The 24,200-nt window shown below is 43.1% G+C and overlaps 1 protein-coding gene across 1 annotated transcript in view; it reads right to left on the bottom strand.

The window, feature by feature from the left end:
* Positions 1-3,997: 3,997 nt before the first annotated feature.
* The window catches only part of RABL3 (RAB, member of RAS oncogene family like 3), a 65,279-nt gene continuing 45,076 nt past the window's right edge, over positions 3,998-24,200 (bottom strand). The window contains exons 4-8 of the mRNA XM_078656642.1: positions 21,355-21,469; positions 20,205-20,355; positions 16,462-16,533; positions 10,582-10,620; positions 3,998-5,628 (exon numbers count right to left, since the gene is read on the bottom strand). Of these exons, the coding sequence (XP_078512768.1) occupies positions 5,563-5,628; positions 10,582-10,620; positions 16,462-16,533; positions 20,205-20,355; positions 21,355-21,469 (443 nt within the window). The 3' untranslated portion in view covers positions 3,998-5,562. The remainder of the gene's footprint in view (positions 5,629-10,581; positions 10,621-16,461; positions 16,534-20,204; positions 20,356-21,354; positions 21,470-24,200) is intronic.

The following is a 24,200-nucleotide window of genomic DNA, read 5'->3' as shown; positions in this document are numbered from 1 at the left end:
CGCACTGGGTGTTTCAGCAAAGCCTGCATTTATGTTAACACTGTTGAGGTGTTTCTTACTAAGCCTCATCTAATCACTTTCCTCAGTGATAGCACATGAGGACATTTCTACTAACTCTTGCAATGTTTTTATACTGCATGCTACTCCGCTGGTTAACATTCAACCGAAGGAGCTGCATCTGGAAACACAATAACACTAACAGGCTGGATAATAAACTGCAGCTGCACGGGTTAGTGGATTACAGAATACTGAATATAGGGCTAGATGTAGGTAAATAGGTTTTACCGATTCTAAAATACAGATCGGTATTTTAGAATCGGTAAATCCTATGTAGGTAATTAATCGGTAAAAAATACCGAATCGTTAAGATTCGGTATTTACTAAATCGGTAATTCCCGATTCGGTATTTGCCATTCATTCCTATGGGCCTGGAGGCCCATAGGAATGAATGTCAATTACCGAATCGGTAATTACTGATTCGGTAAATACCGAAAAATTCAAGGGTGGCAGGGTGTCACTTTGACACCCTGTTGCACCCCTGATTAGTGCTGTTGTGCACATGTGGCACACATACATGCCCTAAGGGCATGTATGTCTGTCACATGGCACAGGTGTAAATGCACATTTATGCATTTACATAGGAATTCCTTATTTACCATCAACTAATAGTTGGTGGTAAATAACAAATTCTTAAAGCCCAGAAGCACTGTTTACAGTGCTTCCTACATCTCATTTACTGATTCGGTAAATACCGAATCGCTAAATGATGATTCGGTAAAAACCGAATCGGTAAATACCTATTAGTTATTTACCGAATCGGTAAAATAGCCTCCTACGTAGGAAAAGGCTTTTACCGATTTCGGCCGTTACCGACCGGTAAAAGCCTACCTACATCTAGCCCATACTTCTTTCCTCCTGCTACACAATCTGTCGCACAGTGAAATCCTTGAGATCTCAGGTAGATTAGTGATAGAAAGAGGCCAGCAGTGCCGCCATTGGAGAAATCTATGTGTACAAACTTCTGAACACGAAGTGCTGTTTAGGTCTCGCCCTGGAATTAGCATCCAAAGGATGCTTCCAGGGTTGGAGACGCATAGTTAGCTGTCTCGAGGGAAGGACGGACGAGAAGGTGCACGAGCGCAGTCCAGGCTGGATTGGTGTGCGCGAACGCGCACGTTCCGTCCTGCGCCGCCCTCCCATACTCCCAGCCTACCGCGCATGCATGCATGCACACAGACAGACACAGACACACACGCACACACACACACACACACGCACACACGCGCGCGCACTCGCACTTACACTTACACAGACACGCAGGCACCCAGACAGGCAACCCCCTCCTCCTCCTCCCCCACAGTCACACACGCATACACACAGACTCCAAGACACACGCACGCTCACACACATACACAGGCCGCCGCCGCGCGCGCGCCCACACATGCCCCCCTCCCGCCCTCGCAGGCCAGCCACAAAGCGAAGCCCCACTCACCGGCAGCAGGACTCTTCCTCCATTCTTCGGCACCGGGCGCAGGGTAGGCTCCTGCCTGCTCCGGTGCTGCAACCAATCGCGGCTCTTCCGGCTCTTCCGTGGGAGGCGGGGTAGGCTCCCGCCCTCCTACTTCCTGTTTCCTGTTGTCGCGCCGGCCTGTCTGACTTCCTGGTCGCAGGCCGGCAGAGTAACGAGGATGTTTTGCGGTATTTATTTTTTATTTCATTATCCATTTTTTTTATATAGCGCGGAAGTTACTTACATAAGGTAATAGTGACAATTGGGAGCAAACAAATGTGCAGTTCGTAAAAAGAGAGTTGGGGAAAACCGTTAATACCAGTGACAGAAAGAACGTGTACATTTATATCTAGGTAGATAACAATAACGTGAGTTGGGGCAACTGACAATATGACGTGTTTATGTCTGTATTAAGATATATGGATTGGGAGTGTCAACTATACAAAGGATTGATTTTAGAGTATGGCGCACCAGGTAGAAAATGCGCAGTCGGAATATTATAAGATGGGTGAAACCGTTAATGGGATTTATATGGACGGGAACATGCATGCATGTGCTTTAAATACCGCATTACAATAAGTGAAAGTAGGGGAACCGTAAGGATGTAACTTCTGATCCTTTCCAGATACAAAGGAATGTTTGCTTTTGCTAAAATCTGCAAATTGTAGAGCAAGTGATAAATTATGTGGCAAGTGATAAATTATGTGTCATGAATTATGTGGCAAGTGATACATTATGTGGCAAGCGATGAATTATGTGGCAAGTGATACATTATGTGGCAAGCGATGAATTATGTGGCAAGTGATAAATTATGTGGCAAGCGATGAATTATGTGGCAAGTGATACATTATTTGGCAAGTGATAAATTATTTTGCTAGTGATAAATTATGTGGCAAGTGATAAATTATGTGTCATGAATTATGTGGCAAGTGATACATTATGTGGCAAGCGATGAATTATGTGGCAAGTGATACATTATGTGGCAAGCGATGAATTATGTGGCAAGTGATAAATTATGTGGCAAGCGATGAATTATGTGGCAAGTGATACATTATTTGGCAAGTGATGAATTATGTGGAGGGGAGGGGCTATAATCATGCAGAAGACGCCGCAGCTGCCAAATTGCAGTGCTTGTGGTGTGTATTTTCTGTATCTGTTTATTATTCAGTTACGAAGAGGAGGTGGCGCCATTTCGGAAACTTGTCAGTGGACAACCTCTAACATTTCTTATGTGGGTGGACATGTGGCTTCCAGAGCTGCACTCTGATCTCAATGCTGCTCCATTTTGCTGCTGCATAAGTCATAGGTGGGCTGCATCATTATATGTCAATATGCAACATATTTTTTTCATCAATGCTGCAAATAGTGTGATCTGTAGGAAAACTGCATTCATTTCTGATCCATCACGTGATCTTTATGAAAACATTCACATTTATTCATGCAAACCAAAGCACCCATGTAATTTGACAGACAAAAGACTCAAAAGAAGCGTAATCCTCTTAGCATGGTTGATATACCAACAAAGGACGCATAAATGAAATTCCACAAAACAGAATACCAAAACTTTGCAAAACAGGATCACGTGGCTAGCAAGATGTATAAAACTTTAGGGAAAAAAAAAAATAAACAACAGAACAAGTAAAATTCACATGATGGTAGGTGATCATCTGAAGGCCCTCAGTGCATCGGTGGGACCCAAGTAGTTCATCGCCACTATACTTTGGCTGTATAAAGAGCATAAAAGACCCAACACTTCCTGGAATGGGTTTTAAAAGATATAGTCATTTTCCTGCTACATTTAATACCTACATAGTGTATTTCCTAAGTTTCAGCCAAAACGGTGCTTTGAGTTCTCTCTTCGCTTGGTAGTTCTAAAGTGAGAAAACAAGTTTTACTAAACATTTGGCCAACCCAGTTCCACCACACCTAGGATTCCATGCCTAGGATTCCTTTCCTAGGATTCCATGCCTAGGATTCCTTTCCTAGGATTCCATGCCTAGGATTCCTTTCCTAGGATTCCTTTCCTAGGATTCCATGCCTAGGATTCCACACCTTGAATTCCTGTCCTAGGATTCTATTCCTAGGATTCTGTATGCTGCCTGCCGTCCCACTGAATGCTGCAGTTTGTCTGGTTAGTCGCTACGTATGGACCAATAACTCAAGTTTTAGAACTAGTTATTGACATGTTTTTTTTCTGCAATACCTAGATGGAAAGTATATCCCATCCCCTTTTTGTGGGTAGCAAAGATAGTAAATAGTGCAGTGGAATTTGTTTTTCTTCAAATGAAGGAATAAGAAAAATGAAATAATAAAAATCGACCGATTTGCTGAATACAAAAATAAAACCACCCATTCGCTTTAAAGGACACACAGACGTCATGACTGCAAATGATGGGAGTTAAACCATCACGACTTCAATCACAAGAGTAATATTTCTAAAAATCTTTTATTTTACCCTCAGAGTAAAACAACAAAGAAGTTTATAAAAGTGATCATGTTCTTCATTTTTAAATATTTTCCAGTTATTATCTGACAGATAAAGACCAGCTTTAAGGACATTAAGAAAAAAATCTTAGGTTTAATTAAACAAGTAATCAACATTAAAAGGTATTGGTGTACCACCTAATGTGATTTTTTTTAGCACCTTAAGATGGAAATGCGTTTAGGAAACTGGTTCTCGGCCTTCACTTGAAACAAAAAAAAACTTTAGGGACTTTGTTTCTCCTCATTCGGAATAACACTTCCTGACTCAGCCTGAAGACCCCACACTCAGTTCCCTCCCATGCCCACTGTCCTAAAGTGTAGCAGGAGTCAGCTGGTGCAGCCACTATTAGTGTGCTTTAGAAGGAATGCATCTGAAAACAGGAATTACTTTAACTTTCTAAATATATGCTTTTGATATTACTGATCCACGCATTAGATTTTCCAAATCGGCTCGCCCCTGGAGTTGCTTTTATGTTTAAAAACGGCTCAAACTCTCTGCTATAGTTTTTAACCCCTTCCATGCTTGTGACGGAACCACTCCGTCACGAGCCACGGGTGGCGTGTGCACATGACGGAGTGGTTCCGTCATGCCGCGGCCGCCCCGCCCACGTGGCACTGATTCCCCGCCTGTGTAGGCAAATTAGTGAGTGGGTGGAGCCGTGACGGAACCACTCCGTCATAAGCACAGCCCGCCTGTGGCTCGTGACGGAGTGGCTCCATCACAAGCATGGTGGTGCCGCGCGACCCTCCCTGCCCCCCAGCGGAATTACCACCGCGGCCAAGGGGTTAAAGAACAGGCTAAGTCCAGTGCATCCTCACCTCATTTGGTTAAATAATTGATAGTGTGTGCATGTCCATGAGGAACCAGTGTCACAACCGCAGTGTGGTTGGGAGCCACTGGAGAAGAAGGTTGGTCCATGGCAGATATCCAAGCAAGGTGCATAAAATATATTTGATACAGTGAATCTAAATGGAAATAAGTGACATTGTCACTGGTTATCATGACCCTTCTGGACATCTGGAAGCTGAATAGAAAACAACAAGATTTTAAGAAAAGGACTTCGAAAAGAAATTTTTCACAAAATAGTTAATTATTATTAACAGCAGGTAAAATTGTCATACAGTGTGATGAAAGAGAAAACCATTCCACAAGAGGAGGGGCTACCTTGAGATAAAGAAAGGATGTTAAAGGAAAAACAACGTGATCGCTGCAGTGCAGTGGTCAGGAGATAGTTCTGTGACTGCCACTGTGGATGTGCCATTTCAAAGGAAGACGTTTAAGAGCTCTCTGGCACATCCACCCCAGCACACTGAAGGTGCTAAACCTTTCCGTGTTATTGTTCCTCCATCTTCGTCGCAGCAATTGTCTTTCTGTTGAGAGACAGCCACAGAGGGTGCTGGAATGGGTACTCAGTACTTGGCTCACTGGGGACATCTCAACAGGTCTGTCTTGGAAGAATCCTTGACTCAGATGTCACGGAGCCTCCTCGAAGGTGCAGGATCCTCCTTCGATACTTTACGTCATCTAGAGGCAGGTGTGGCCTTGTGCCAGTATTGCCGAAGACACCTTAGTCGTAATGAAAACTCTTGGGCATGCCGCTGCCAAGCCTCTTCCTGTCTGGGAAGCCTGGGATCTGCAAACAGGAAGAGAAGAGCAGAATAAACAATGATACAGTCTCCGGATTCACCTGTTACACCACGATGAACAGTGACTCCACCAAGCAACAGCAGAAAGACATCGCTCACTTGTCCTAAGCCTAAAGCCGTAAAGGCACAATTGTTATCCTCCCAACAGTAGCCGTGCTGATTTCCATCTCTGCCCTGCACAACTTTTTTCGGGATCCCTGGTTAAAAACCCGAAACCAAGTTTAGAGGATTCATATGCAGTTTCTGATCCATGATAATGCAACTGGCACAGATGTATGCACTAAGACAACATAATAAAGAATGTAGGCCAACCTGGAGAAATTAATCATTTCTGTACAATGGTAAAAACAAGGGATCAGAGATGAAAGCAGATTTCATATCAATGAACACATTTCAGAAACAAACAAAAAGCAGCAGCTGGTTGAGAAAAGGGTAGTTCTTGTAAGGAGAGGTGCCTTGGAGTAGGACATCATTCAGTCTAAGACAACACACTAGGATTTCAAAGTGCTGTGATATCTCACTCCCACTGAGATCACCTGTTGTTCCTGGAAGACTCTGTGATTTACTCATCCAATATAGTTACAGCAGAGAAAACCTCAGCTAACTGTGAGTCCCCTTGGAAGCTCATGAAGACAGATCTTCTAAATGTATTCTCCACAGAACTGGACTATCAAGGGACGGTCGCCTAATCCTCCCATCAGTTCTGGCGTGTGGTGCAAAACATTACAAAGGGAGCACACTCGATAGAGGTGCTATAAAGGAGTTTCACCCCTGTCCAAGAATGTTTCCATTCCGACTCAAAGTTTAGCATAGAGGACCCACCGTACTACAACTTGCTGAAGGTTTTCCCTAATTTTCGTTTTGAGGTCTAGTGAGATATTGACTCACTATTCTGTGACTATCAGCAGAGTTTGTACTAAGATACAAGGCATTCAGAAACAGAGTTGCACTTTTACGAAAGTATTCATGTACTGTGACTATTGCAGTCTGTAAACAGATTGTCAGATTGAAAAGAAACACACAAAAAAGCAAGGATGGGCAAAGCCAGTAAGTCATGCCTCTTTCACCTATTGGCTTTACCAATGCTTTTTGCAGGTGCTGTGCAGCATCGAATAAAAGCTGTGATGCATGATGATGTATGTGCAATGGAACGTGCACGCACAAGTGCATGTGCATCCCTACAGAAGGACATGGGCGGGATATTCTCTTTTTTTAAGGTACTGTTCTAAGATGGAAGACGCCACTTGGATCATTAATTTACACAAATAAAATGTTATTGGTGAGAAAAAAACGTTTTTGGATGCAGAGCGGTCTGGTTGAACGGCAGAAATTGGCAGCTGCCAGGCCCGTCAAAAAAGTGAAAGTTAAAATGTTTAATTTAAAAGAGAGCGAAGCATAGGGGAGCGAGGGAGAAGTGGGGTGGGGGTAGTGAAGGGGAAGCAATGGGGCTAGGGATGAACCTTTAGCAGGGCAGAACACGTGAGACAGCTTACAAACACATACACTCTGATGGACTGGTTAATACAAAAATGTGGGCAGTGGAAGGATACAAGTCAGCCAATGAAAATGAAGGTAATCAGGCTGCGCTCCAGGGAAGAGATAAACACAGGAAGAAGGCAAGCAAAGGAGAGGGACAATAAAGCCAACAACTGGTAAGCAGTGGGTAGGCTCTATGCTGGAAGTATTTGGTCTGGTTCACAAGACGTCTTTATCAAACAAGCAGCTAAAATCTGTCTGCAGGCGAGATCTAATGAATGGAAATCTGAGGATGCACCAATCAACGAAATGTTAAACACAGTGAGAAATCCACTTTAGCTTGCATGCAACCTTTTCCACTACAGCTGTGACTTCTTAATGATCAATATCATGTCAGCAACGTTACGGGTTAAAGTTGAAATATTATACAAGATTGAGCATTAAGTAAATATCCTTCCACCAACCCACGACATTCATCAGCATCCCCCCTCCCCCGCACCCATCCATATGAGGAAGAAAGGTCTTAGCAACAAGCAGCACCTTTAGGTGGGAATACTTGAATGTGGATGCAGAACCTTCCTAGGTCCCGTACTCTGTTCGTGTTTCCGCTGGCATTAAAGGAAGCATGGAGCAGATTCCCCCAGCATTTAAAGTACTAAGCACCTCGATAATCGAGCACCAGGAGACCTTCGAAATGTTAACGCCAGATCACATTCTGAGCTGCAGACTACGTCTAAAATTAACAATTATATTCATGGCATGCATATTTATCCCATGTGGCTCGTCTGAAACTCTGGCCCAGATCCAGCCCTTATGGTCCAACACTTGGCACCGGGGTACACGTCAAAGAGTGATTGATACATTTAGTTTTATAATCCTGCTATCAGGAATGCCAACACCGTAGACATTATTTACAAGTGGGACCCAGGTTCGAGGAGACGATGAATTTGAGAGTTTGTGAGGCGTGTCTTCATGTCCTGGTGATAACACTCCTGGTGGCTCTTTGCAGCGCTTCTTTCCTCGTGGAGTTTTCTACTGCCTCTCTGCTCTACAGGGAGCATTCTCTTGCTGCCCTCCCTCACCTGTAGCTCACATACTGCACGTCCAGCTCTCCTAAGGCTGGATGCTTGGGCTGGCTCATTTCGTGCCCTGGCAGTCAAACTCTTCATCACTGAAGATGCCCGCTGCTCTCGTGAGAAGCCCCGCGACTTACAGCTTCCCGTACTGCTCACACAGAGGCTGATCTATCACTCGACTGTGTGTCCTGCGGGTCAAGGGATCTACTCCTCTGTGTCTCATGCTTTGGATCTTCCTGAGAGATGGCTAAACTGCAAGGAGGCAAACCTGGGAAAAGCAACAGAGGACAGGCATGGCTAACCCAGGAGGGACAGATTGCAGAGAGAGAAGGGGTACGGTGGTAGGTAAAAGTGGAGTAGAAGGGACCGAGGGAGCCCTCAAGATGGCGAAGGGATGCTAATTTGAGGATTTATTTGGATTATTTCAAGGTAACGGAGATAGCAAGAAGGGAACACCTAGATGATCAGGTTCCACAGTCTGATGGAAGACTATTCCTGTGGAAACACTGATCACGAAGGGTGTACTGCCCTGAGAAGAAGGCGGCCAGCCTACACGAGCCAGACAGAATGAAGCATAAGGAGAAATCCAAGAGACGCCAAGATTCCGACCCAGGACAACCATGCAACGTGTTCAAGTGACTGGTGAAGAGAACCAGACCCTGCTGCTTCTGTTTACAGATGCACTGCTGAGGTAGTACCGCTAAGTGTAAAATGCAATTATTTCTACAACTTATGATAGTTTTCCTAAACACAGTTTACATTTACAACATACACAACACTATACAGAAAGGCGAGAATAACAGTGATCGATTTTCAGACGGTGAGACTGAGCACGAAAGGATCATCATTGGAGCCAAGTAACCTTCCTAGGTTGGACGACAGAACTTTTTCGAAGGCAGGTTGAGCACTCTTTGCATATTTGAGCAGTCTACTAGAAGGAGACTATGAACACCAACGATAATAATGTTTTCCTTTCATGCTCGGTCCTCCTTCACGTTATTTGTCCATCCCTGATGAGAATAGCTGGTCACTGATTACAAGGATTGGGGAAACATTTTTAAAAACAGCACTATCGAGGGGATGCGGGAGACCCACAACTTCGCTTTGAGGACATGTCCAGCATCACAGAAGTTTTAAGGAACTGCAACAATAATGACCATAATCTAATCAGCTGAAATTAAAACACCACATTTTACGCTAACGGGCAACATTCTTCAAGTATTTAAAATATTGAAAACCTTGAAGGATAAAATTAACATAAAATTTATGGACAAGCATCAAATTTCTGCCCATATAGAAAATCAAGTATAAAAAGAAAGAATATGCCTAGATGTGTAAACATTTAAATGAGTTAAGAAGAATGACAAAAGTAAAAACTGAAATAAAATAATCATGATCAGAATTGTTATTTATGTTTGTAAACATCTTTTTCTATTTGCAAATTTTTTTCAGAGAGAGTATATATTAAGTGTTCATAAGTGGTAAGGAGTATTAATGAACATATTCCTGAAAATCACCAGTATTTGCACAGCGTTTCAAAAGTAATATACAGTCTGAACTTTTTTGGCAAAATCACTGTCCACCCTTTCAAACGTACAAATGTTGAAAGGCGTGACACTGCAACCTGAGCAGATTTAATATCTGTACATTGGTGCAAGGAGCCCTAGGCTGGCCATGAACGAAAATCTGACATGAACAGGGGTGGCTCCTCCACTAAGGCGGATGAGCGTTGTCCCACTAAGTGTAAAAAGAAAATGAAAATAATGCATTGTTAATAACATTGGGTTGTTATATTCTTCTTCTGTAAGGAGTGAGCCAGGTTTGGGCAGGTCTGAGCTTGTCACATGGAGAAGGAGGAGTGGTTGCTGCTGCACCAAGTGCGCATGACGGATTGGCCGGCCGTCTTAATCCAGCCAAACAGTCAAGCACATTTAACATGCTCTCCACCGGCTGTATTGTACCCCTGGGTGGAGAACATGCACAGCCTACCAGTCCCCGTCGCAGCGCAGAACCATGGTGCTCAGACCAATCACGACACTGCTGTCATGGTAACAGCAGTGTTGTGATTGGCTTAGGGGAGCCTGGGTGCTGCCGGGAGCCAGGAGAATAGCGAGGATGGAGAAGATGCTGTAGCTGGTGATCTGCGACAAGCGAAGTCTTTTTTTTTATAAACCCCCCCCCCAACTTCCCCCCGCCAAACCCCTGCCCCTTCCCCCACCACCGTTTCCTAGCAGCCTCCACTGGACTTGAAGCAGCCCCCCATAAAAGTAAAAAGTCATACTCTGTTGAGAAATAACTGGTTTAGGAAACAAACTGTATGGTGACAAAATCTGCACAATGGCCATCAGAACAGAGTACATAATCAGAACAGAATATACAAACACCTACCTGAGTACTGTCCCGTGAAAAGTATCTCTTCTCTATTACCTGAGAAAGAAATCAGAAAAATATGTCAATGATTAAGTGTTCTATAAGTGTGTGTGCCAAGTTGAATTGGAGAGGTAGGGAGATATTCCCAGACCTGGTTAGTTCACTGAGAAAAGACTCCCCGTATGGAGAGAAATGGCACTGGTGGAAGGCATTAGCCAATGGAGACTAATTATTGTACTGGCTTTAAATGAGGTACATATGTCTAAGTTGGGGTGTTCTGTGCCTAAGGCGTCTTCTCCAGAAGTATAAGGGTGGACTGGTGGTGGTCTTCGTACGTGGAACATACACCTTGAATGGCCTAGCCCAGAGGTCCTTTAAGTGAGGCTCCCTCATTTCAATATATAAACAAGTGAAAGGACAGGTGTATGATGGAAACATTCAGATAACACACAGTAAAAAGATGCACATTGTTCAGCGCAGAACTCCTAGAGCCAAGAATACATGAACAGGGTGTGAAGCTCAGAACTAATATTAGTAGTGAATATATGTAAACAGTCAAAGGGCAGGGGCTAAGACATCGCTGGACAAAAACATTACATACAATTATAAAAAAAAATAGAAACAGTTGTACAGGGGGTATATTAAAAGGGGTACAACACCCACAAGTTTGTATTTGAGTGCAGTTGTATTCTATGCTTTTTCCTAAAGTATGTTCCTTAATCAGGACACATTAAGTAGGCCGGACTATGGTCTACTCCAGCAGCGGCTCTTATCCAGACTAGCCCACAACCAGTGACCACTGTTTCCTTTATTACTGTACCACCCAGGTCTCAGGGTTACTGGGGGCCCCTTGTTTTATGTATATAGCCCTGAACCAGGGCAGAGTTCACGGACTACAGACTTTGTACCACTACCTGGAAAGCTGTTGGCTTCATCTTGAAATAACTCAAGTGGAGCAAATGTTCTGCCATATACAATAGTTTTATGAACAAAGCAGGCGTTTGCTGCCACAGTTCAACTACCACACTGGGCATACAGGGATTTATCACAGAGTTGTTGAGCAATCATCACATGCCTCAAAGGACACCTTCTTCTTTCATTGCTCTAGCTAAAGGGTTTTGAGTGACTCTGGAAATGTGGGGCTCAGCAGTGTAAACGCAATTATTGATCAGGTGACGGTTTTAAGTATGGTGCCAACAGGAAAGGGGATAAACCCTTAAACCCCTTGGATGTGTGTAGGAAAGGCCCTACACCACGTTACGTGAAGCTAAGACCTGGGCACACGCAAACTGAGGTATAATTCTTTATTGTTCCAGTAAATTAAAACCATAACAATATTGTTATTAAGCCATGAAAGAATTACAAAGATAATATCATAAATAAGAAGATAAATTAGTGAAAAAAATACATACCGATCATAGAAAAAGCTCAACTTCTATCAAATTGCCTTTAAAATTGATCTATAATTATAAAACTAGTGCTGACCTTTGTACAAATATAGAAGTCATATAAGGCAAAAGTTACGGAAAAGTGCAGTCGAGCCTTCTGAACTTCTTCAATACCATAGCCTCCAAGACTACTCTTAATAATTAAATAACAGTGCAGATCTGTGCTTGTGCAAGAGTACAATTTAGATTAAGCATGGGTCAGTCTGTGGAATTCAACACTGGTCAGTCTGTGCAATTCAACATCGGTCTGTCTGTGCAATTCAACATCTGTCAGTCTGTGCAATTCAACATCGGTCAGTCTGTGCAATTCAACATCTGTCAGTCTGTGCAATTCAACATCGGTCAGTCTGTGCAATTCAACATCTGTCAGTCTGTGCAATTCAACATCTGTCAGTCTGTGCAATTCAACATCTGTCAGTCTGTGCAATTCAATATCGGTCAGTCTGTGCAATTCAACATCGGTCAGTCTGTGCAATTCAACATCGGTCAGTCTGTGCAATTCAACATCGGTCAGTCTGTGCAATTCAACATCGGTCAGTCTGTGCAATTCAACATCTGTCAGTCTGTGCAATTCAACATCTGTCAGTCTGTGCAATTCAACATCTGTCAGTCTGTGCAATTCAATATCGGTCAGTCTGTGCAATTCCACACTGGTCAGTCTGTGCAATTCCACACTGGTCAGTCTGTGCAATTCCACACTGGTAGATCTGTGCAATGCCACACCGGTAAGTCTGTGCAATTCCACGCCTGCTGGTCTGTGCAATTCATTGCCTGTTGGTCTGTGCAATACCACCCCGATCAGTCTGTGCAATTCCACACCGGTCAGTCTGTTCAATTCCACGCTGGTCAGTCTGTGCAATTTCACCCCGGTCAGTCTGTGCAATTTCACCCCGGTCAGTCTCTGCAATTGAACGCCTGTCGGTCTGTGCAATTCAACGCCTGTCGGTCTGTGCAATTCAACGCCTATCGGTCTGTGCAATTCAACGCCTGTCAGTCTGTGCAATACCACGCCTGTCGGTCTGTGCAATTCCACACTGGTCAGTCTGTGCAATTCCAAACTGGTCAGTCTGTGCAATTCCAAACTGGTCAGTCTGTGCAATTCCACACCAGTCTGTGCAATTCCACACCAGTCTGTGCAATTCAACACCAGTCAGTCTGGTCTGTGCAATTCAACACCAGTCAGTCTGTGCAATTCAACACCGGTCAGTCTGTGCAATTCAACACCGGTCAGTCTGTGCAATTCAACACCGGTCAGTCTGTGCAATTCAACACCGGTCAGTCTGTGCAATTCAACACCGGTCAGTCTGTGCAATTCAACCGAGGGAGGCAGGTCACCTTGCTGGTATCCAGCGGCTCTAAGTATCTAGATTATGCAAGTTGAGTAGCCCTCATCAGGTGTTTTCAGAGATTAAAGGAGCACGGCCACCTTTCTCTCAACATGGGTGAGTGTACATAGAGTTACGATGAGACTAGTGACTGCTGATTCTCACTGTACTGTGACAGAACACAATCAAAAGAACCAGCCACATGTATTACAGTCTCTAGAACCAAGAGCCAACGCGCCATTATACTTGCAGTGAAGACACCACACACCTCCCCTTACACAACAATCCATACGCAATAAGAGTGAAGGCAAGTGAACCATCGCACAGAGAGACCCTGACAGTAAAAGACACATCACAAGCACGAAGAACACTACAGGCATATGAAGAGAAAAAGCAGGACATGTCAGTACAATGTACACTAAACCTCTTGCCGCAGAACATCCCTGAACTAATCAATAAACAGTCAAACTCATTAACATAAAATGCACTCAATTCTCGTAACCTCAGTATGGGCAGGACAGGATTGGGTGTCCGGAAACCCTTAATTATATGGGTTCCTCTTAATCCTCATGAGGATAACACAACCTATTAACAACTTGCATGCTCATGACGAGCTCAGCTCGTCATGAGGCACGGTGCTCCTGTGCTCATGACGAGCTGAGCTCGTCATGGGCCGTGGAACGCTCACACGCGGGGATAATTCCCCTGCTGTGCTGAACGTTCCACGAAAATGGGTGCGGCCGTGACGAGCTCAGCTCGTCATGAGCACAGGAGCACTGTGCCTCATGACGAGCTGAGCTCGTCATGAGCATGGGGGCGTTGTGCGCGCCCCCCGCCCCACAGCACAGCGGGGAATTACCCCCGCAGCGAAGGGGTTAAATGATAGGTAGCCATGTCACTGTCAACAATGTTCAGTGAAAGAAATCTGATGTATTGAACTTTTATAGCAGCACAATTGCATAAGTTAATGATCGTATAAGAACTGAACGTAAGACATTTTTTAATTCATCCGTAATTGTTTTTTTAAAGGCAGCTTAATAACAAAAATGTGTTTGACTCAAAATGCCAAAAGTTACAAAGTAAGTTAAGGAACATCCGGAAGCAATAGAAGAAAGTACACAAGGGTTTGGTGGTATGTAGCTTACGTCAAGCTAAAAAGCTAAAAAATTAATAGTGGGGAAAAAAAGATGTTTTATAAGTCAAACTAGGAGGAAATGATTCAAGTGATTTCTTCTAAGGATGTAAGAAAAGTTTGGAAATTAGTTCTTGGCGGGATGGGTAACAATGTTATCTCAAGAGATTGTATGGTATCTGAAGTATCCTGGACAAATTATTTAGAAGATGCTGAATGGAAGAGCTAAATAAAATAGGGCCTCCTTTAGGTACCCACAAGGTGGATAGAGTGCTCTTAAAAAGTAATAGTGTAAATCCATCAGAAAATGTATAGAGCATCTCCCACTGACAAAAGCGGCGGTTCTGATAATCTAACAACTATTATGCTAAAGACAAGAATGAGTTGGTGGAGTGTTATCCTTTTCAGGGTATTTAGAGTAATACGATCAACAGACTCGATACCAGAAAACTGTAAAGGTCCAATCGTTAAACCTTTACATAAAAAAGGCTAAACGTTTATGGGAAACCCATCCTTTAGAGGTTGAAGGAATGTGCTGAGGACAAGTCACTGATTCGGATTGAGCAGGGACGTTTTAAGGAAAGGCATTGTACGATGGACCACTGTGTTAATCTATGGTCAATTGAGAGGAAGGAAATTGATGGTAAGGGGAAGATACTTTATTGTTTTGTAGAATTCCAGGCTGCTTTTGACCTCTTAAACCGAGAGAATTTGTGGGTTAACTTAAAAGAGCTCAGAATCCCAAGAGTATTCGTATGCATTCTGAAGGACCTACATAAAAGGAACTGAGCTAGAGTGGAACTGGACAAGGACCACAGCTTCTCATTAAAGACAGAGCTAAGGAACAGTCTACTGCAGGGCTGTGTGTTGGCCCAGACATTATTTGCACGTTATCTATGGGATTTGCCTAAAGTCTTGTTGGGGTCTGCATCCCTTTCTCCTAAAGTGCGAGGCAGAGATGTACTTTGTCTGCTGTATGCTGACAATCTAGTAACTATGGACAGGACCCAAATAGGCCTTCAAAGAAAACTGAATTTTTGAGCTATTAGTTAATATGGAGCAAACTAAAATACTGGTATTTGGGAATAAAACAAAAGAATATAAATGGTATTAGGGAAAATCAAAGATTGATGAAGTGAACATGCATGGTTACCTGGGAATGCATATTTTATCTACCCTGAGCTGGGAATCTTATGTAAGTTCAAGAGAGTATGGGATAATGTACCCAGTCTTTACATTGTTTAGACACCTTGATCCACCAAAAGACCATAAGTCACTAAAGCCAATATTTTTGGAAATGTGCAAGTGGGGCGAGGGAGGTAAGTTACCTCATAATGTAAGTAGGTGTTTTTATCCTGCCAGAGTTCAGAGGTTGTCCTGGAGTTCTCCTTTGCATTCTGGGACTTTTACCTTTGCTTGTTACTTAGACAAAATCACTACTACAAGATCTAAGGTGGAGAGAAAATAAAGAAACTGGATGCCCTGATCATGACTGACCTTAAAGAAATAACGAACATATACCCAGATGTTCCTGCTTCCTGGCCTGTCAGCCGGACCTTACAATGAGAGTTCCTCCCTCATTTCCCAAGTCCTAACTTCCTGCCATGTGCCTCTGTGCATCCAATTCATTGTGGGAGTCACTGTGGTCAGACTATTGGATGCAGCACTTCTGGTGAGTGGGAGACAACAAAGTGGTTTGGGGCAGACAGGCATTACCAAGTGGATTGGGGGCAGACAGACGGTACCAAGTGGGTTGGGGGTAGACAGGCAGAGCGAACACGAAGAATAATCCATATAGGAAAAGGAACATTTAGATGACCTATAGCACTAGTTGCCCATATTTAGAAGTTTCTTCAGACTCTTAATTTTTACTACTCTTCCGCCTCATCAGGGGATTGTGTAAAAAGGAAAGATACTTTTTAACCATTAACCACATAGTAGACAAAGGTAAATTTAGACACTTTATGGGGTCAGTCAGAGAGGTGTACAGCACCTTATCAAAGAAGCGGCTGAGTTTGACTGCGTTGGAGGAGCCCGCTGCCAGGTATCGCGTATTCGTGCAGTCCTGTAGAGATAGAACACATCAAACAGTTAGAGGATTGTGCAATGCATACAGTAACTCATTAACAAATTATCACTGAGCACCAAGGACAGCTGAAATGGACAGGGACAAAGCACACAGAGCCATGCAACTCTGCCTTTTGTGTGTATGTGAGAATGTACGTTTCTTACTACAAATTTACTGCTTCTTATTTTTGCTGAATTATGTGTTTAAGAACCAGAAATCTTCATTTGTTTTCAGTTTGGAATACTGTAAGTGTCCCCTACAACACTCCACTGAACATCCAAAGCTCAGGTGTGGAGGGATCACCTTTAAGCACTGTACACCGAGGCAAGATCTGTGCAAATATGTTCTCTTCTTTTCTACTGCCAGACTGATAATGCCAGTTTGAAGTGCCATGTATATTTGGGATTAACGTAACATTTCAATGAACACTTCCAATTTTACGTATTCAGAATATTACCTTAAATCAATTCAATTAAAAAATGTTTTGATGCACTATTGTATTGTATTGTATTGTAATTGCATTTATATAGCGCTTACTACCCCTGACGAGGCGTCAAAGCACTTTTTCTGCGAGTAGCACGCTACTCCGGAACCCAAGAAGGATTAATGTTGAATTAGTATAGTGCTATATACAGCTTCTTCACACGCATGGTAGCTAATATTTGAAAATCTTGTATTGAAAATCTTTTTTGGATGCTTCTCAATGCAATTGTTACACCTTTGGTGCTTGCTCTGGAGCAAATTCTTATTATGGAACATTGTTACTTAAACAAATAATAAAACAGTGTCCAGTCTATGGAAATCTAACATAATAAAAGATTTTCCAATCATAAGGGAATTTATTTTCAACAAAATGTTACGTTATGCATTTTCTTCTATTTACATGCTACCTATGTTTTGGGCAAAATAGAGTTAGTCCACTTGGTCTTAGATTTTCAGTACAGCTCGATACAACATCTCGAAAATCCGAGCTGAGAGATGTATCTTACGCTTAGTGTACAGAACATTATTTGACAGTGTAACAATATAAGATTGTCTCTAGTGCACCATGTCACAACTTGGTCCAATATTTCCTTGTTTGGGCATACTCGTAAAATCTTTAAGTTCTGTAAGTGTACTAACCATAACCATTCCTTTAAAATCTTGAACTCCGGTCCACCTAGTCTTATAAACACATAACTGAATACTAGCTTTAATTCCCTTGCCCTTCATGCTATCATGTATGCAGCAAAGGTTGCTAGATCTTGTACGTTTGGGCTCTCACTTTTGTTTTTAAAAATCAACAATACCCACCTGGAAGGATATGGGTTTGTTAACTGGATAGCTCTGTTAACCATAAAAATTCTAGCCATCTATCTTCCCCTTATTCAGTTGTACAGTGGACCACCAATACTCCTGCATTGCTGCTAGACAGTCTTTCTTCAGTGGCAGATGCAGTGTTAAGCTTGACGTCACGGAGATTAGAAAAAGTGAGACAATAAAAGAACGCAAAAGCAGCGGTTAGGCTTATTCCAAGCGCACCCTTATATGCAGCACAATAGGATCAGTGATCTGCCATACAGCTAAATACGGGTAGGACGCAGACGTACAAGGCCATAAGGGCTCATCTAGTAATATAGCATTTCAAAGCAGGCAATATAATTCCAGTTAAAAATCACTATCCTTTCTTTATTACTGTACTGAGAGGATAAGCAAAAAATACAGGTAGACATCTGTAATATAAATCTGACATGCAAAGGTGCATCAGCTTGAAGGTTTTAAGCATAATACGCGAGAGAACCAGGTTTACGTCCCATTAGATGTCAGAAATCCTGAATCACGTAGAGGAGGATAAATGTGCCAAAACCCCCTCCTAACCGCAAACTTCAGACAGAAATTCCCAGCATATACCTGTTGGCATAGCTGGCAGTCAAGTGAATAGTAAAAGATAATACATAGTTAAGCACATCCCTGTAACAGGATCAGGGCATGCTCATTATGAACGATTTGTATAGAACAGCAGGACTCAGGGATATCCAGGTGCTACAGTATACTACGTAAACGAGAGACCACCAATAGAGAAACAAAAGTCGTGAAAAGCCAGGTCTTGAAGGCTTTTGAGAACAGAATAACATGGGCTTGCACTAGTAGGCCAGGGGTCAGGAGATTCCAGCTCTTAGGAACCAAGAAGAAAAAAACACCACCACTGCAACCGGTGGGCTGGATTTAATGGACCTTATGAACATCCACAGAAGCAAATCAAGGATGCTGGGTTAGAGGGTATCTCGAGAAGCAAGACTGAGGGAATGGGGACAAGAAATGTATACGTCTTAAGCGCAAATGCTAAAACATTTGAAGACAATTCTTCTAAAGATTAGAAGGTAGCGAGGCTTTACCAGTTTGCTGGAATTATGGTCTTGGCGCATCAATTCACGAGTAAGGCAGGTAGGTACTCTCTGTAAAAAATGGAGTTCCGCCACAGTGTACTTCGGAAGACTTGGGGATAAAGAAACCCTGTAATCTAAGTTAGATAGATCAAATAACAATTTTGTGGCAATTGACAGGTCTCAAATTATTTTACTTGCAGCCATTAGTACCTCAACATTTGTTAATGAAAATGTCAAATAGACAAAAGTCTTCAAAAATCAAGCTCTCAATTATAAGGTAAAAGTGATGGATAAAAGTTCTGACATTTGTGGTAAGACTGGAACTTTGGAAGAGAAAAGAGAATAACCCCATATTCAAAATAGGCATAAACCGATCTGAAAACCTAACAAAACTGGTCCTGTCAAGATAAAAGTACACCCACAATTGTTGTTGAGCTTCAGGGGAATCTATGGATCGAGAGAATTCGGAAGGAAGGTGTAGAAGTTACCTCAAAATTCTAACATAAAAGCAGGAAAATCCTGCACAACTCTGGGATGCAAGCAGTGGATAAAAGAACCTATGAAAAGATGCCTTGTATGAAAGATTTGTATAGAATTTGTCATGGCATAATAGGTAACACTCACCCATGTCCTATCTTTTTATGTTACCTTGAACTTCCAACAAGTTCTCCCTACCTTTATATATTGTTGTAGTTCCTGTCCACCGCCCTCTTACTCATATCTAGGGCTACTACCATATACCTCCCTGCTCCCACTGTCCAAGTTAGCTGAGACTTGTATTGTGTACTGCACGTTTTTTTCTGATTCCAAGTAATTTAGAATTTTTAACTACTTTGTCTTTTTTAGGTCAAAATAATATTTTACCAGTATTTTAACATGTACGTTTAATTTGATGTTAATTATGCTTTTCTCTGTATGGTTCCATATTTTAGTGTCTTTAAACTGTAATCTGTAGTATTGAGCTCCCTTTCACTCAGGGTATCAAACTTGCCTGCTTGAGGAACAAGATATGGCAAGTCTGAATTTGGTGTATAAAGCGAGTTGTGGATGTGCAATAACTTTATGAGCTCATGTAAGATAATGAACAATTAAACAAAAAACTACAAGAAACAAAATCACAGCACATTTTAAAAGCAGTCTCCTTGCACACCTCAGTATGGTAACTATTTATAAATAAATATATATTTTTTTTAATTGTGGCAGACCCATGTACACAGATTGTACCAGATTTCTTCCTTTCAAGAGCGAACTCATGAAAACACTGAATCCAAAACACTGGCCACACAGCTGCAGAATACAAACCAGGTTAATTTCTTCTGCATTGAAATCTTCTGCAAGAAAGGCTGTTCGGGACAGAACGTCATTACGCTTTTGTTCAGGGATTTGGTCTAACTTTGTCCCAATCACCAGCAATGGAATTTGGTTATCGGCGAACTGTTCCCGGTCGTAGTCTCTATGCACAAGGGAAAGACATGAGCATTGTCAGAACTGTAACAGTGGCTAAGAAAACAACACCCAGACCGAGCCTGGAGTCAAAAGGGTACAGGAGGGAGAAACCAGAGGGGACTGTGGATCAGTTAACGCTTCTTGTGATTTACTTCAGCAGTGAATATAAACAGAAACTTTACAAACATGAGATGGACCACATGGGATGAGATCAATGCGGATGAACACTATGGCAAGGGAAAGCAAGCAGAATGCTAGGGTGCAGAGCAAGAACACGGAGACACCACTGTACTCCTGGTAGCAAAGTAAGTGTTGAATACAGTAAACAGGTCATGAATCAGAAGGATTGAGTAGAGTTAGTTGTGGTGAGCAAAGGTATAGACGTTTGAGACTTTGGCGACAGCAGTTTCAGTGGACTGGAATTTGTCAATGCCAGACTGTAACTAATTTAGTTAATGGGAGAAGAGGTATAGAGTTAAGAGTGGAATGACACAGATGTTCAAGGGCTTTGCAGAAGAAAGGAGAGTTTGAATAGAGGGTATTTTAGTAGTCGGCCTGCTGAGGAGGGACAGGACAGTCACAGACAAATCATACTGGCTATTTTATACACAGCAATGAATGTCTCAAGTGAGAAGTAAGGAAGACCAGTACGCTTGGCAAGAGGGCAAGTAGGTAAATGGGAGGAGGGGTTGGCGGTATCATAGAAGAAATTGTCAGTACGGACTAACGGGTTTCATCTACTGGAAAGTTTAGAGTGAAGTAGTCAAACCCAGTATCTGAGGGAGTGAAAGCAGGAGTTAGAAAAGTGGTAGAAAGGCATTAAGATGGATGCAGTGCGTGGTTCGGATGCTAACACATTTTAACAAAAAATAGGTAGGCTTTTGCTGCAAGGTGGGGAAGAGTGACTTAAACATGCAGGACTGTTTCAGTGGCTGATGTTTGATGGTTTAGAAGAGATGGGGATGAAGGAAGCATGCAGTGATGTCAGAGCCAGCGATGTTCTCACCCATTGGTGACCAGGACTCCCGTGGGTGGAAGGTCCCGGTTCAGTGCTTCCAGGGACCAGCGGTAGAGATTCTGGGATGACTTCTTGTTGGTCAAATCGTGGACCAATATAATACCTGAAAACAAAACAAAATCCAATTGACCTAACCAATCATCAATCAGAATCTACAACTTTCTTTATCCAAATGATGGTATCAAGTATAGGACCACTAAAATATACAAAAATGCGATAGATGGAATGCGTGAATTAATCTCAGCCACCGGTAATAACTAGGGCTGCATCCCAATCCATCGTTATTTTGCACACCATGCCACCTCAGCTTGAACCCAGACAAATGTAAATCAATCTTGACCCAGTTCCATTAGAACACTCCAGCCCGAACGGCCAGGCCAGGTCCTTCCTCAACAGGAACACAAGCAACCCAGGACCGGGTTTGCCCCAGTTAGGGATCATTAGGTAGGTATGGCTTGGTTGCAGTGACACAATGTGCACTGGACAAACCTCTTGGCATACCCATCCCAGTTAGAGCACCACACTAAATTATACAACAAGCATTTACAATGCAATAGGTCTCGTAGTGACAATGTTTAGAGCTATTAGTATTGTAAATGATATACTTTTTTATAATGTTGTTCTTTTCTAAAAAGTATACAGTATATATTAGTAATTATGCACCATCAGAATTTAGATAAATTAGTGCCTGATAAGTGAAAGTAAAGCGATAGGGAGCCAGCGATATGGAGACTGACAGGGCGCGGTGACAGAGAGGCAGGGAGGTACGCGTGTGTGTGTGTGTGTGTGTGGGGGGGGGGGGGGTCCTCGCCGGGGAGAAAGGTAATAACGTGAAGAAAGTGTGACCAGAGGGAGATCACAGGAGAGTGTGTGTGTGTAGGTGGTGTGGAGTGATGTAGATAAAGAGAGGGGGTACGGATGTGCACCGGTAGAGAGCTGTGATGTGCGGTTGGAGGGAGGTGGTGAAGAGCGAGGCGGGGTGAGGGCTGAGTGGGAGGCCGAGGGTAAGGGCGAATGGAGGTAGATGGAGAGAAAGTATCGCAGTGCAGATGGAGAGGAGGGAAACTAGGTGGGCAAAGAAAGAGAAGAACAGTGGAGGGAGGAGAGCTAAGGTGAGGGTAACTGGTGCTGCAGGAGTGGACGGGAGCTGGTAGAGAGGAGGGGCTTCAGGGGGAGGAATGTTCCTGGTGGAGTAGAGGATGTGCCTGTTTCAAAGCAGAAAGGAACAGGTGGAGGGTGCAGCAGGTGGAGGAGAAGAGGGGCTTCAGACGGAGCAGCGTTACAGGTGGAGTAGAGGGGATTCACTTGTTGGGAGGCAGAAGGAAGCAGGTGGAGAGATGGGGGGTGCAGTGTGCAGGTGGAGGGATGGAATGGTGAAGGGTGCAGGTGGAGTGATAGAGGGGTAGAGTGTGCAGGAGTAGGGGAGAGTGCCGGTGGGTGGGAACAGGTCAATTAGGGGGAGAGGCGGAGTAGAGGCTAGGGCAGACGTTGAGAAGTGGGAAGGTACGGGTGGAAGGGGTTGTTTGGGTGGAGCAGGTATACGGGTGAAGTAGACAAATGTGCTGGTGAGGGGACTCAGGTGGAGCGGGGGTGCGCATGGAGTAGAGAGAGTACAGGGTGAGGAAGGTAGGCAAATAGGTGGAGGGTGGATATGGAGCAGACACAGGTGGAGGAGTGACCAGATCAAGCTAAAGTAAAGGTACTGGTAAAGTGAAGGAAGCTGTGCAGGAGAAGAGTGAGGGTGGCAGGGGTGTGTGTGTGTGTGGATATGCACAGACAGCATGTAACTGACAGGCCAAAGTAACATCGAGCAAAAGGATGGAGATCAGAACAAGCACACTGTAGCTGGATGAAAATCTGTTTGACCATCAGCTTTCAGTTTAAAAATATTTTCTCTCAATTGATTAGTTTTCCATACAGTTTCCGGTGATTGTAGTAGAATCAAGCCCATTCTTTTTCTGACAATTGGATGTAGAGTACCGAGCAGAGTGACAAGTAAGGAAGCCTTAAGAAGCATTGGCAAAGCCAATAGGTGGCAGTATAAAGCGAAGGGCTTTTGGCTTTGCGTATTCTTTTTTTCAATGAAATTCTGGCATGTGCGCACATGGTCTACAATGTTAGGATGGGTTTCTATCAAGGAAACTCCATTTCAAGATGGCCTCTGATGCACACATATGCATTGTAATGCACATTGTCTATTTCCTGTACAGATTTAACATCACAGTCTGCCTTGTTAGACTGGCAAATTGAAATAAAATAGAGCATAATGCAAGTCAGGCAAATTGCGAAAAATTAAACGACCAACCAAGCAGCTGGCCCCTGATAATATAAATAAGTAAATAAATAAAAAAATTCAACACAGTTTTGGAAGCGGGAAGGAGACTGCGGTGAACATCACATAGGAGAAAAGGGAGGAAAATAGATAAAGCGGTCCAGTAGTTCTTTGCAGCTGCCAGGCTCTCATAAAAAATAAAAATAATAAACATTTAAAAAAATATATATGGGGAGCATGGGAAAGCAAGAGGGGTGAAGAGGACGCATTCGGGGGTGGGAAGAATAACGAAGCAAGGAAACAATGCTCCTGGGAGGACAAGCACCAAAACAGAGAGGAAAGGCAAAGGATCAGGGAAGACAGAAAACAAGACTTGCCAGGCTCAAAGTGTCGCCTTTTGGCTCCCAAACCAAACGTATTGTCTTTGTCAGAGAATTTTGCCGATACTATTTAGCATCGGTAAAGAGCGGAGAAACAATGCTTTTCATGCCAATACGGACAAGAAGTGGTAACAACAGCAACAGTACATATATCCGCATGCATTATCGTGCATGCTCACGTA

The sequence above is a fragment of the Lissotriton helveticus genome, chromosome 8 (genome assembly GCF_964261635.1).
Source record: "Lissotriton helveticus chromosome 8, aLisHel1.1, whole genome shotgun sequence".
Lineage (NCBI taxonomy): Eukaryota > Metazoa > Chordata > Amphibia > Caudata > Salamandridae > Lissotriton > Lissotriton helveticus.
This window is presented reverse-complemented; position numbering and strand designations above follow the sequence as displayed.